At 43.0% G+C, this 15,446-nt stretch overlaps 1 protein-coding gene across 3 annotated transcripts in view; it reads right to left on the bottom strand.

Moving 5' to 3' along the window:
* The window catches only part of Ptprm (protein tyrosine phosphatase receptor type M), a 676,296-nt gene that overhangs the window by 373,463 nt on the left and 287,387 nt on the right, over nucleotides 1–15,446 (bottom strand). For all 3 annotated transcript variants that reach the window (XM_055610111.1, XM_055610108.1, XM_055610112.1), the window contains exons 5-6: nucleotides 12,970–13,085; nucleotides 365–539 (exon numbers count right to left, since the gene is read on the bottom strand). In XM_055610111.1, the coding sequence (XP_055466086.1) occupies nucleotides 365–539; nucleotides 12,970–13,085 (291 nt within the window). The remainder of the gene's footprint in view (nucleotides 1–364; nucleotides 540–12,969; nucleotides 13,086–15,446) is intronic.

A 15,446-nucleotide genomic window follows, 5' to 3' on the forward strand; every position in this document is an offset into this window, starting at 1 on the left:
ATAAACACCCTGTCTGGTGAATATTTGCATTTTAAGTGATTTTCTATCAGAAAAAATATTCATTCCTTAAAAAAAAAATTTATAGTTTGTAATCTATAAACACAGAGCTGGCAGAAACCCTGGCTGAGAGCACAGCCACTGTTCTGTATGCTACTAAGCCAACATCAATCACATACAGTTTTCAAAAACGTTGCTCACATGCAAAATTTGTACTTAAAATGCAATCCATCAATATAGCCTATCACCAAACTACTGTTCAGAAGCAGACAGGGTAACTTTGAGCATAAACAAATAGTGAACAAACAACTTTGTAAGCATGTCTATTTTGCTAGACTACTTAAGGGTATAAAAACACATTAAATACCTTTAACTACCAATTCTGCATAGTTTGATATCCCGACACCTCCTTCCGTGCGAATCATGCAGCGGTACTTCCCAGCGTCTCGCTTAGTCGTGTTCACAACGTTAAATGAGGCTATGAATCTTCTCGAACTGGTCACCTTTATTTCCTTCAGCGGAGCATCTCGGACATCAATGCCCTATATCAGGGAGGGTAGAAAGGGCAGAAAGAAGCAATATCAGCTGTCGGATCAAGACAGTCAGACACCTCACGGCACTTAGCAATGTCACATTCATGCAAATCCGTGGTTCAACTGTTTATCCCTATGAGCAGCTGTTCCAAAAGAAACAGCAATTCTGCCCTGATCAACAAAATGAAGATTGAAGGCTCCAAAATTAAGTGTATAGAAATGTGTTGTTTGAACTCTTTAAATATGTTAAGTTAGATGAGCTGAATAAAGAAAAAATATACAAAAAACCTTTTTTACTTTGCTCTCTACAAATATTTGGTTCTTCATAACACCTTATCCTACATTTTTATTTTTGGTTAGAAGACGAAATTAAGTCACTAACCACCTTTTATATAACTCCAACGTCTATATAATCAACTAGACAATTACCAAGAATAACACTGAAATCTACTTCAGGTGATACCGTCACATCTGCAGCGACCAGAGTCAGAGGACCAAGCCAAGTTTTATGATGTTTTTCCCACATACACAGAAGCCACGAAAATGGATGCTCAATAAATACCCGATTCCGAAATGTAATGATGGAGAAGTCTTTCTGTTTGCCCTGAGCTCCCCAGCCCCATTACAAAGGTTCTACTGTGGAGAAGTTTTGTTTTTTTATCACTCCTGTACGCCAAGTTAGTTTTTTTATTTATGCATTCTCGGGGATCCAATCATCACAAAAGACGAAAGCCAAAAAGAACAGTAACAAATCCAGTCCTGCATTTTTAATAAGTCTTGGGAAATTTGCTGTCTTCTCAATACTATTTATATTAGTAGGAAATAAGAGACCAAGATCCAAGGGTTGTGTATGACAGCAAGTCCGATGTCCATTGTTCATCCAGAAGCCATCTTAGGTGCCAATCTGGGCTATTATTGTATCAGCCACCCAGGGTCAAAAGGCAGAGCCACTGGAAAGACCCACCAGTGATGGCCTGAGAGGTGAAGGGAAGGACGAGGTGGTTGGCAGAAGTCACAGGGTAGGCTGAATGCATATACTGCAGACTAGAGAGGTTTGAGGAAGTGCTAGGTGCATGGAGGCTAAACTAGAAAGTAGCCAGACGAAGGGGAGTTGAGGGAAGACCATCCTAGTCACACAAAACTTCAAGGAAGCCAAATATGATTAGAAAAACTGGCTGAAGTGAAGGTAGCAAAAGGAACTTGGATTTGCAACCTTTTTAAAAATGTTTTCACTTATTGCCGTAAAAATACATGGCTACACAATAATAAAACCCATCTGCACAGATCAGTGACTTATACCACACATACAAACAAACAAACAAACAAACAAACAAAAAAGCATTTATCTATAATACTCTGGGACAGTCAGTCTTAAGCTATGCGAGTCTGGGGGGGTTAGCACAACTCAGGCACTCAGCTAAATGTCACCATGGTATCTTTGCAGGGTCCCACTTTCCTCACCTAAAAAGAGATGATTCATTTCACTCCCAGGGCCATTGTGAGACATGAAAGATGTATGCAAGGCCACTTGACATAATGATTGGCATCGCACATTCCCATCTGAGCTCTGGACAAAATGAGCAGTGAATTCCGGGAGAAAAGCAGACAGGATGTCAAAATCCCACCTTTATTTCTGGGGACTGCAGCCTCAGACTGCAGTGTGCAGGAACAATGGGCTTTCTGATCCTGAAGCACAGAACAAAACAGACTCACTCACCCAGTCACTAGAAAAACCACAAGGCCCCACATGTTAGGTGCTGCTGTGAAACACCCAGGATGGAGGAACAGTGTTCCCATCGCAGTTAGCTCCCAAGAGAAGGGGCTGAGCTATATGCTCTGTGTTTCCTTCCAGGCTCCTGCTTGGACAGGGAAAGAGCAATCAGGAGTGCCGCACTAGCAGAGTTCCTGATACTAGGAAGGAAACATCAGAAGTGAGGAAGAAGGGTTCCACCCACATTATTTTTGGCATTAACAATAAAAGCAGCTTTATAACTTAAAAAATAATCAAAATATAAACCCTCGTGTACCTCAATTTGTGTGTTTTACTAAAGTTAAAACTTTGATCTAACAAATAGCACCACAATGTTGAGAGAGAGAAAGAGAGAAAGAGAGCATGCATTAACAATACATACAAGATAAAGTGTCCCTCTCTGAACTCCGTACACTTAGTCTCTGGTAACATCTCATAATCAAATTGTTCTAGTAGAAGAGACCTTATGCTTACAGCTTTTAAAATTGGAATATTTCATTTTTTCAAATTGAAAATAAAATCTAACATCTTGTGATGAGAAAAATAGTTAAGTCTTACTGGAAGACACGCTGTAACATTGGTAAGCGTTTGTTTTATTGGCCAACAGTGTGACAACAAAAGGCCAGGGGAGTGTTTACTGTTTTATTTACTTAAGTATATGCCCACAAGAATAAACACTTTGTAAAATGTTTTACTTACTTATTTTTCCCTTTGTCAACAATATTCTAATACTTTTCATAACGGAGGTGCACACTGACCTCTGACCAGAGCTCAAGGCTGTACCAGGGGCCCCAAGGGAAGTGCCCTCCTTCTGAATCTGTATTTCTGCTGGAGAAGCAGCACGTGGGAGCTACTCTTCCTTCATGCTAGCGTTCCTCTGTACAACGCAGCGCTTCTCACCAACAGCTCCACACAAGGCCAGTGACCCATGAACTCTCAGGAAGGAATCTTTAAACAAAGGGCCTCTACATACTGAACCACCAGCACAGGGGCAGGGACGCCTGCACCAATGAGCATCATTTGTTCTCTAGATCCATAGAGGCACCTTGCTCAGACAGGTAGCCTTCCTCTTGCCATTTGAAACATACAGCACATCCTCACAACCTCTACAGCACATCACTGCAGCCTTTTAGTCCCTTTGACTAAAGGATATGTCAGAGATTCCAGGTGCCTCTTGGTAACAATCTCACCCAGCTCATCGGGAGTGTAGGGCCTCCAACGGCATCTATAGTCTGTCTCCAGATGTAAGAATGCTAAAAGAAAGTTTGCAGACAGGATGAAAATAAGGGTTTAGAGACAGAAGACACGCTAGATTGTCTGGGATTCCTATGGCCATCTCAAGGTCCTCTAAGTAGAAACCAGAAAGTCAGATGCGGAGGGGGAGGCTGCGAAGAGCAGAGATCTTGTAGGAACAATGTGATATGAAGACAACACAAGGGATTGGAGACAAGAAATGAAGGAAGAAGCTAGAAAAGGCAAAGCACAGATCACCCCTGGGATTTCCAGAAGAAATCAGCTTAGATGCCACTGCACACTGAGGTCTCCTGATCTCCGGAAGTGTACGATGATGAAGCCCAGGAGTTCCTAGTCCTTTGTTACAGTCACAGTAAGACTAGAACCACTGAGGTAATGAAGTGCCACGTGGCTTTGGTGATATATAGACGCTGTGACGTCGGTTTCCCAGAGCAGCACAGCAAACGTTTCTGTTGTAGCAATAGGAAGACCCCTGACCTACATCAGCTCCCTGACACAGGCTGGGAAGGCCTGGCCAGAACAGTAAACGGTTTTCAGGAAGTGACTGAAGGGTTGAACGAGTTGATTTCCTGAAGACTTCTGGTATCCAGTCATTTCCTCTGGCTGGAATTAAACAGAAATTTCGAGGACCAGTGGCCTGCTCTGATCCCTGTAGCAGCTGAAGTTGCAAGGCTACAAGCCCCATCTCCCTAGGGGCCTTTTGTATGGCAGCAATAACCAGACAGAGTAATGAGTTAGAACCCTGGGCACTACCAAGAAGTCAGGAGCTTATGGGTTGGGCAGCCTTTGTTAAATCCGCACAGTGGAACAATGAGGATCCACACAACTCCACCTTAGGATGGAGCTAGCAAGTTGTGAAAGTGACTTCTCCCCATTTTTTCCAGTGTAAGAGAAAGGCAGCCCCACTAAACACTAGTGTCCCACCCCTGAACAAAAAGACAGCACAGTGCCCAGTGACCAAGAACAGGGATCCAGAGAGTTCCTTGAGATACAGCCTGTCACGGAAGTCAGCCAAAACAGAACACAAAGCATGGTAATGGCATGTCCAAGGCAGTCAAAGGGCTGCTGCTCCAACTTTTTTGAGCTTCATCAAAGACCCGTAATGATGGCGTCTGAGAAGAAACAGTCTCAATGAGTTAAATACGGCCCTTTGTGAGTCCCAGCGCATTTTAAAGTTTGCACGCCCTCCAGTGTGAGCAAGCCAGGAGAAAGTACTGATAGTAATTTCAATTATACTTACAACCTTCTTTAGGCAATGGGCTCACTCGAGAACTTCTAAATGAGCAGTGATTTACCACCAAAAGGAGTCACATTAAGTCTTTCAGGAATATCTATGCTATAATCAGAGCCATGATTGAAGGAAATTGAGGCCTAGGAAGGGAGCGGCAGTCTGAGTAAATTAATCAATCTTGGGCCTTTTGGATCTGTTCTGAGTGGTTGAGCTTAGCAGGTAACGGGCAGAGCCCTTGCACAGTCACACGGGTAAGGATGAGCTACTGGGGATGGCCTGTCTCTCACATCAGGGGTCATTGTGGCTGTCCAGCCCCAAGCAAGCCCCCTGCAAGATGCTGACTATACTCCGACCACTGAGGACCATCAGCGGTGCAGGGGAAATTTTCTCCCTTTAGCTTATATCATCCAAACAGAATAGCTCAGCAGATCTAGTTTCTCCAGCCCATGGCCTTTTCTGCTTGATAATTAAGACACAGAATTGCTAGACTGCAGAGGAGCAATCAAGTGTGTTAGCATCTGCTGCTGTCCCTTGAGGGAATCTGAGCCAGAACCACACCCGCCTTCCTTTCACATGGGAGAGTCTCAGATTCTTGGAATCAGGATAAGCTAGCAAACCCCATGATAAGCATGAGAGAGAGAGAGAAAAAAAAAACAACAAAAAAAAAAAAAACAAAAAACAAGAACAGCTTTGTGAGGATTAGAGTACTTAGTCCAAAGGAAGTGGGCCTGCTGGGTCAGCAGAAGACACCAAAGCCTTTTCTCTGTCCTCTGGAGGGATCCATCCTGACCTGTAGTCCAAATGCAAAGCCATGTCTCATCAGAACCTTATGGCTGCTGTGCAGAAAGCTAACTGCTGCAGCTTCACCCCAAACAGCCTCCTTCGACCAAGTTACATGAAGTCCCTAAATGACTCTGGGTAATTAGCTCATTTCAGGATCTCCTAGATACAGCCCATGCTCTTGGGGACATAAAGTAAATCTTTCTCTTTAAAGTGGAGTAATCCAAAAACCACGCTAGGTAGAGACACACGGTACAAGCTGGAATGCTTTCAGTGGTCTCTGCCTGAATGCCTAGATTTGTCAAATAGATGCAGCTGTAGATGGGTAACTGACTAAAACAATAATGGATGTGATTTTCACCACTCAGAGAGTTAGACAGCAAATGGTTCCTATAGCAACGGAAGCCAGTCCACTTTCTCTGCTCCTGGTATTTTCTGTGTGGTAAGTGATGTTAAATTTATGCTTTAATATATATGGTGTAAAATACTCAAGTTAAGCCTGCTGAAGGAACCGTAATTTTACCTCTTTACAAATCATTTTGTAGCTTTTACACCTAATAACAAAACGGTTCTGATATACCGTTGTGATTTTCCCCCTCATTATCTATAAATGAAGCTAAAAGGAGCCACAAAATTTAGGCCACATGTGACCAGTCCTACCTCCCTAGCCAGAACAGTGCTCATACAAATAATCTCAAGTCAAAGTCATCATTTAATTGGAAACTTAAATTTGTTCACAAAGTTCGTGAATCCTTGACAAATGTTTACGATTCCCAGTGTGCAATGCAAAGAGCACTGTGGCTTAGGAGACAGTTTCTAGACCTGGGTGTCTGAGTATTAATCCTAGCTCTTGTTCCCAACAGTGTGCCCCAAGAAAAGTGAACAGAATTCCCCAGGCCTCAGCTCTATCTTCTATAGGTGAGGATTTATTTATATAAGGACCAATGAAAAGAAATCACCAATAAACCAAAAATCAAAGCTCAAATATCACCTAGGAGAGTACCTCCCACCCAGCATTGCTTTATAAATGTCATTATGTTTTATTTTTTTTCCAGCACCTGTATGAATCAGTGATGTAAGCAACGTTGCTATGATCTGGTTCATCCGTTCATACTGGACTCTGCTGTAGATCAGAGGCTACTATTGTGAGAATCACCTCAGTCATCAGATCTCAAGATCTCTTTCTCTCTCTCTCTCTTTCTCTTTCTCTCATCTCCCTATCTCTAACTAGAAGTGTCTACGATTACCCGAGCTCAGAAAAGCACTATGAGAAATTCATTAAACTTGGAAGTAACACTTTGATTATAAGCAGCCAAACAGAGTCATACAACAAACCATCAAAAACATTTACATCCCTTTCTAGACCAACAACTAGAAAAATATTAAATTCCAAGCGACGTTCTATTTTTTTTTCCTCTGAGGAAAACACTCCCAGGATCGGAGCTTATGGAGGAGGAGATTTCTGTGAAAGGTGGAAGGGGAGGATCATACATCCACATCCCTGGCTCAGATGCTAAGCTTGAGCAGAGTGACCTCATTAGAGGTGTGTTTCTATGGCTTTTATCAGGTCCTATGACAATCATTTCTTTTAACGCCTCTCTGAGAAAAGTGGAAGTGTTAAAATAAAAAGATAACCTAGAACAAAGGGCCAAAAAGCAAAGATTTAGGAAAGATCATACAGGGAATGTTGCCGAGCTGCCCCTAACAGAGCACTGTTTTTACCAGTCCATTTTGACAGCTTTGCATGATGTCTGCTGCCTATTTCAGACCAGCAGACAAGATTCCACAGGCTTTACACATACATACATACTAAAGACCCTTTCTGTGGATAGAAGCCAGTGGTCTAAGCAAGCATCTCAGAAAGGCAAATGTTTGTGTCACCATAAACTGGTCACTGAGGTTCACTTGAAGAAGACGTTTCATCTATGGAAGAACAGCAGCCCCATAGCAGCAAATGTATGACAGGTATTGCAGTATTCCAGGTGCTGGATTATACTGGTGTCCTTAAAGATTCCTTCATAGCAACTGCACTTTCAAATTAAGTTTTGTTTCGTGTTTACATGTGTGCATGAGTGCATGCATGTGTCCGCATGTGCTCCTGCACGGTTACCATGGAATGCACACACAGGCCCGAGGACAACTTATGTAGGAGTTGGTTTTCTGTTTCCAGCATGTGGGCTAAGGGGATGAGATTCATGGCATGAGGCTTGGTGGCAAGTCACTGAGCAGTCTTGCTGGCCCTAGTGCCTCCATCGCAGTTTCTTCTCTATTTCTAAGAACTGATGCATATCATTACATGATTTGAAAACACTCTTCTGTTAACTCATAACAAACACCCAGGGCTAACGTAGCCATACAAAGCTTCAATAGTAAATGACTCCATCACAAATTCAACAACTCAGAAAGCCCTCGTGAAAAAAACAAAAACATCAAAAGAAATTATGCCCGAAAAATCTTTTTTTAGAAAAAACTCTAGGGCTTTTTTCCCCCTCAGTGTGTGTGTGTGTGTGTGTGTGTGTGTGTGTGTGTGTGTATGAATATATACATACATCCTCTGAGATATTTTCAAAATCAGGCTTAACAATGATCAAAAGTTGGTAACAACAGGAAATAAGGTCATATTTTGATTACCTGAGTGGTTCACAGGAACATTTAATCCTGCATGGTAAAACATCATATTTAAATGCATAGACTGTCATATCTGACAACATCTATCAAGCATCGTCAGGAAATTCATATTCCAACAGCTTTGCACTGCACGCTACTGGCTTTAAGAGTTTGCAGGTCTGAAGATGGATATGCATCCCACTGAGTTTGTTTTATAGTCCTTCCTTTTAAAAAAATTCCACTAACCTCATCCTCAAGATGAGAGGTGTCTGTCAGTGATAAAAAGGTCTGTGTTAGGAGCTAGACAGTTAGCTCAGCCGTTGGGAGCCTTTCCTGCTCTTCCAGAAGATTCACGTTTGGTTCCCAATGCCTCATCTGCCTCTCACTCCAGCTCCAGGAGATCTGACAAACTCTCCCGGCCTCCAAGGGCAGCAGCAAACACGTGGCACACATTCACACAAACACATGCACAAAAGTAAAGTCTTTCATGTTTTTACTATTTACATTTCATCAGGTCTAGTAATATCTTGTGGTAAGTACAACAAACATCATATTTAAAGTATGCTTCGAACAGTCAAATCTTTGGACATGCAGCCCTCTCTGTCAAGCAGTGGACATTCTAAAGGGACACAGCAGTGAGAGCGTCTGCTGATGACTGCTCTTGCAAGGACCCATGTGCCCCAAGTGAGCAGCTATCACAGATTTCTCAGTCCTGCTTTACTCTTGGGTAGACTTCGACTACAGAGAAACCTAGAAAACATTTTTTTCCTCATTCCATTTTGGGCCTGGATCTCAGAATTCTCTTAAAGACTCCAGCGCGAGGACACACAGAAACCGTTTTTAGGACAGCCTCAGAAGCATCGTGTGCTGGGCATCCCTCATCCGCAGGCGTGGCGGCTGCCGGTAATCCCAGCACTCGGGAGGCAGAGAGCAGACAGCCACTGGGCAAACTGGCTATCTACAGTAGATGGAACTGGCCAGTTTCTGATTCAAAGAGAGACCCCCAACTCAATAAATGCAGTAGGTCGTGATCAAGGAAGACCGGTGAAATCAGCTTTGGGCCTCTACATGCACAAACACATACATACACACCCACATAGAGAAACACATATTCAAACAGGCATGCATTCACATATGAATGCCCATACTCACATACCCATACCCATACTCACACTCATACTCATACATGAGCACACATCAACACACACACACACACACACACACACACACACACACACACACACTGACACTCACACACATACGCTCTTCACACACTCACACATACACACCCACATAAACACACACTCATACATATACATGCACACACACACACACTCATGCACACACATACACTCACAAACACACATACACATGCATGCTCACACACACACGTATGGCATATACATACATGAGCACACATATATACACATGCAGACAGATACACATATGTACACACATGCTTATACATGCACATACAAATGCAGGTGCCCAAACACCTACATATGCATACGCACACATATATGCGACATGTACATAGACACATGCACAGACTCATACATGCACAAACATATGCATACACATAAAATAATGAAAAAAATGGCATCCAGGTCTACACAGGCTGAAAGTAATGCTTGCACTACTTTAATAATTTTGAGTATGAATCTTCTCCATAAGCCGCTCATAATATAAAACTAATCCACAACATGCCTACTCAACCAGAAGATAGCAATGATTTAATAATAGAATTTCTTGATCATCACAAGATTCACAAACCAAATAGCATCCCGAGTGCAAGACAAACTATTGTTTACTTAAAAGTTCAGTCATGTAAATTCTATGGCTACCCTGTCCCATCTTGGCCTAGGCACATGGGTACATGGAGACTTTTAGGCATGACAAAGGCAGACAGTCAGGAAGATAAAAATGATAAAAGTCTGAGGAAAAGAAAAGGGAAAACATGGCAGGGTCAAACAGAAATAAAGTTAGCAACATTGTAATGCTAGTCTATCAGAATATGAAAAACAGAGGCCTTGTACACAACGCTTGATGGGAAAAGCGCACTGAGGTGTCTAAGTATACTCTGGCACTTGGGGGAATGGGGAAGGAAAATGTCCTGGTCAACACAGTGAGTCCCCGCCAGCTGGCAGCCCCATGTCAGGAAAAAGACACATTCTACTGAAGACACACGGGCCTTGACCTTGTCCTTAGCCCCTGAGACATTCAGCAAAGCCACCAGCACACAGCGCTGGCACTGTGCTAGCTATTGTAAGCTATCTTGACATTACCTCAGTGTATGAGAGAATGTGTGTGGATTCCGGACCAACTCTACACCAAGTTACACAAGGAACTTTTGCATCTGAAGACTGTGGTATCCGCAGGCTCCTTCCCCCAAACTCCACGGACACCCAGGGACCACTGTTAAGGTACCAACTACATATTATATTTTCATTTCCAATCTACTACAATCGTTGAATTTGGCTTCAGGTCAGTTACTTTCAGACCTTGCCTCACAATGGAATCTCTTGGGCAGCAGTTGATGAAATCCTGAAAGATGGACTCTCCTTCAGACCCATTAGATCAGAATCTGGGAGTAAGCCTGAGATTCCTTACCTGTAAGTCAAGGCAGGATGGAAAAGCCTACAGCAAGATACCCTACCCCCTCCCATAACAGAAATCAGCTTATAGCATGCTAAACACTGTTCTAAACCAACATTTCCTCCACTGGTGATAGATAAAAGACTGGAATCCCAAATTAACTTAGCTGAGGCAGAGGATCCCAAGTCTGGGAAATGTGTAAACGCTGAGAGCAAGATCTGTCCTTGATGTGACAGTGAGCTCCTGGAGTGCCCCCTATGACTCTGGGTCTAGGGGCTCATGCTTTATATTGTGTCCTCCCAAGTGATGTGCACAAGAAAAACAAGAGCAATAAACTAGTTTCCCATGGATAATTAACAACTGTACAGATGATGATGAAAAGAACAGTGTCATTTTTATAAGGTGGTAAATGCTTTGTGGAAAATATCAATAAAAGATGTCTATCTCCTTCATCAAGCACAACAGACAGCCGATCTGGGTCTCATTAACACAAACATCCACCCACTCAGGCAATAATCCTATATCCCTAGCATGATAATTTAAAATAGCTGAGACGTGGGATAAAAAGAAAAGAAAAAGTTAAATGCTTATATCAGTATTCACGTGCTACAAAAAGCTTTTAAAGTAGTGATTACAAAAGTTTTAGAAACAAAGAAAAAAAGTAAGGATGGATTCAGAACACGTAATTCTAAACTTGTGTACACATCTCTCCTTCCTAGAAGGAAGGTGGGTGACAGGAGCCAGGAGAAAAGGGCTGACATCTGGCAGAAGAGCCAGGCACGCTCTGTGCAGAGGCCTCCTTAGACCACGCTCCTGCTGGACAGCCTACCATGGGCTCAGCCCACAAAAGTATGCTTGGCTACTTCCCACTTCCTCCAGAAAACAGAGAAATATAAATAACCAGCTAAGCTGTCAGAATTAAAGGGATAAAGGATGTAAAACTCATATAACTGTGACATCATAAAACAAACTTGACATTCTTCTGTTGTCACGCAATTGCCTAAGTATAAAGTATGGTAAGAGGCAGAGACAGGACATGGGCAGGAAGAGAAACAAGAAAGTGAAAACTGACTCTCGTGAGATAGTGGGTACACAAGGGTTAAAGGACAGAGTGCTGCAGCTTGGCAGAAAAATCAGAATAATACATTAAAACATAAAACACAAACAAACGTAAAAGGCCTGGGGCTGTGTCTCTGGGGCTGGCAGGTCTAGCATGTGTAAGGGCCCGAGTGTGATCCCAGCACTGCAGAAAACAAGCAACAGAAATCCCACAAAGAACAAAAAAAGGAAAGAAAGAGGAGGGGAATGTCCTCTAGGAGACTTGAAGAAGGAGTAGCCTGTAGATGAATACTTAAAAGAAACAAGATCCAGTGATACTGGGTCACCAAGAAGAATATCACCCACCTCCACAATTAGACCCTAAGGAAATGGGTGGCATTCTGAGGGGAGAAGAAGGTCACTGACATTCACTCAGTCTGTTACAACTCCCAGAGTGGGCACAAGTTCAAGGACCTGTCTGTCACACAGGATGTGTAGCATAGGATTTAAAGGACTGAAGCCTCATGAGCCGTGCCTATATGAGAATACATATACATGTACAGCTTAAATGCTTGGAATTAAAAGAGGTACTATTAATTGCTACATTAATTTCTAATGTGAACTGTTTAGAAATCCTGCTTACAGAAAGGCCCACAAAAGCAAGCTCTCCCTGCTTGTGTGTGTGTGAAGGTGGGGGAGGGGTAGAGACCGAGACAGAGACAGAGAGACAGAGAAAGCAAGACAGAGGGAAAGGGTCAGAGACAAGGAGAGAGAAACAAAGAGAGACGGACAGAGCAAGTGATAGAGTGAGAGAGGGAGAGAGACAGTGAGAAACAGAGAGACAGACAGAGACTGAAGTGACGTGGTTTTTTTTGGATTGTTTTTCTTCAGGGGAGAAAGGCATTAGAGTTTAAAATGTATGGTTCTTCGCTAAATCTAATTTGACAAAACCTGTCAAAGGAGATCACCAAGAAAAAGCAAAGGGAAAAGCAGAGATTCCAAAAAGACAAGTGAAGGAAACTGCCTGGCTTATGCAGTATGCTTGGACACCTGGAGGTCTAACTGATGTGGGAAGAATGTTCTAGAACAGCGAGGGCTTTCGTGTCTCCAGTTCTTCCACTGGGATGAGATGATGTGACTGTCCTCCTGCCATCTGCCTGGACAGTGAACGGTGGCACACATACCTGCAGCCAGAGCCGGTCCCCAGCCACGGTGCGGCCTATGGCGTTGCACTGGAAGGTGGCAAACTGGCCAGCATTCACCTCCACGTTCTGGATCCGCAGGAAGTGGGGGGTTCTAGCTACAGGAGGAAAAAGAAGTCAAGAAATTAAAAGTGGGACCTGCAATTAGAATATCCACTCACAACTAGCAGCTACGTGTCCCATGTGGTGCCTTTTCCATTGTGTTCATCTTGGGAGAAAAAAGAATGCTTTTGCTTACAAAAGCTTTAACGATTTCTCTGTTGTTGCAAAGGGTGTCATGGAAGGTTTGCAGTGTGTATGCTCTGTGGAACAAGAAAGAGAGAGCGAGAGGAAAAAAAAAGCCAGGCAATCTGGGATAGAACCAAAAGAGAAGATATTTCATTGTTCCTGCTGTGCAAATTACCATAGCTCAGCAGTCTCCTTGTAATAACAGATCTGTATTAATAAAGATTATGCTGACGCCTAATTGATGTTTTGAACAAAAACATATTAGATATTTATACCCGTAATGTGAAAAGAACAGTAAGAAGTTAAATGATGTTGTCAAGGAAACTTTAAAACCCAAATACAGAGCTGTGCATAATATATATTTTAATACAACTAATTGGTATGCAACATTTCCTCTGTAATATTTTCCAGCTACCAAAAATACTATCCCGATAGACACACTCTGTGAATGACGCTGGGCCTGCCCAAGCCAGGCAAGTTTTGCTGATTCTTATTTCTAATTCAAGAAATCCAAATGATTCCAAATGCTAAGCAGTACTGTCTCCTGACACATCTGTCAATACGGGACAGCTGGATCCATCAAAGACGGTTCTGCCCAGTCGGAGGAACATACCCTGATTTCCACATCAAACTTTAAACAGGTGTCAGAAACTGTAATTAGTCAGGACTCGGATGCCAGGCTACTTTCACTAAGAAAAGACTCTCTCATCGCTATGATAAAGTCAAGGACAGGGCGAGGGGCGATGGCAGGAAGGAGTGGGTTGATGGCATTTTGCAGGTGGGGCAGATGAGGCCAGACAGCAAGCAGAGTGTATTCATTCTACCATCAAGCACCCTCTCACTGCAGTGGGCCTTCAAGCTGTACACACACAGTGCTGAAGAACGGTGTCTTAGTCTGGGGACGCAGTGGCTGTAAACTAACACTCACATGAGCCCAACCAGAACGTAATTAGAGCTGGAAGTGCGTGGCAAACAAAGAACAATGCATTTCCATACCAGTTGCAGAGGAAAACCTCATTATTGTTTGGAGGGCAGCGATAATTCACCGCATGCTCGATGCTTAGCATGCGGAATGTTCTAAATGGGTCCTCACAGAGCAGGCCAACGGCGGGTCACTATCGCTCAGTATTAATTTATTAACTTACAATTCTAAGAAATGTTTCACTGACTCAACCAAATTACTCCTGACTCGAGAATTTTTTTTTTTTTTTGTCTTTGAAGATCTCTGAAAAACTTCCCTAAGTCTCTTCTACCTTGCTCTGGAGGCACCCCTTCTCCCCCCCCCCCTTTTTTTAATTAAAACGGTAGCCCTTGGTTTTATGTGTCAGGGACCTTTCCAGGAAACACCCGCACAAGTTCTATGAGGTGGACACAGAACTGGCTTAGGTATGGGAGACTGTAGGCTCTTGTCTGGTAAGGATTTCCATTTCCAAAGCCCAGCTCACGAAGACACCTTCTCGCCTTCCCCCCTCCCCTACCTGTCCCAACAGTCCCTGTCTCACACAGGTGGGCTTCCAGCCTGTGGAATCCTAGCAGTACTGTTCTTTCCGTTAAGGTCCACAGTACTCTCAGCTCGTCTCCGGACCTTCCGTGACTATGATAGCAAGAGCACACGGAGCTCGGTGGCACTGCCCTCACACAGTGGACTCGTGATGCCATCATTAAATCAAATGCACGTTAGCTACATTAACAAAACCACGGGCGTGTGACACCTGTAGAGCTGTCTGCTTGAAATTTCAACTTCCGTAGCAGATTTTTTTCTCTACCACCTGCCCATGTCACTTTTGCCTACACAAAGTTTTACTACATAAACATAATACTGTTTATTTTATGCTTATCTATACCAAAGGGCCCCAATATTAATAAAGACCAGGAAGACTACTGATGTTTGACTAAATTAAAAGGACTACATTAAAAATGAAGAGCTGTTTTCCTGTCAAAGAAACAGATCACTGCTGTGTTTCTCATCAAACAAACACCCAAACACACACACACACTCACTCACACATACACAGAGACAGAGAGAGAGAGTGGAATTAGGTTAGCATCCAGGTCTGAAAAACCCCAAATACTTTAAAAACCCAACACCATATAACAGACAATTGTACAACTCCTAGGTCAGGCTGGCAATGAGCCAAGCACAGAAGCACTAAAAACTTAAGCATAATACATGGAATTATCTTCAGTTTCTACATATGGGTGATAAAACGTGAATGAACTCTATGTTTAGA

Source organism: Psammomys obesus, unplaced genomic scaffold, assembly GCF_907164565.1.
Source record: "Psammomys obesus unplaced genomic scaffold, mPsaObe1.curated_primary_1811, whole genome shotgun sequence".
In the NCBI taxonomy this organism is placed as follows: Eukaryota; Metazoa; Chordata; class Mammalia; order Rodentia; family Muridae; genus Psammomys; species Psammomys obesus.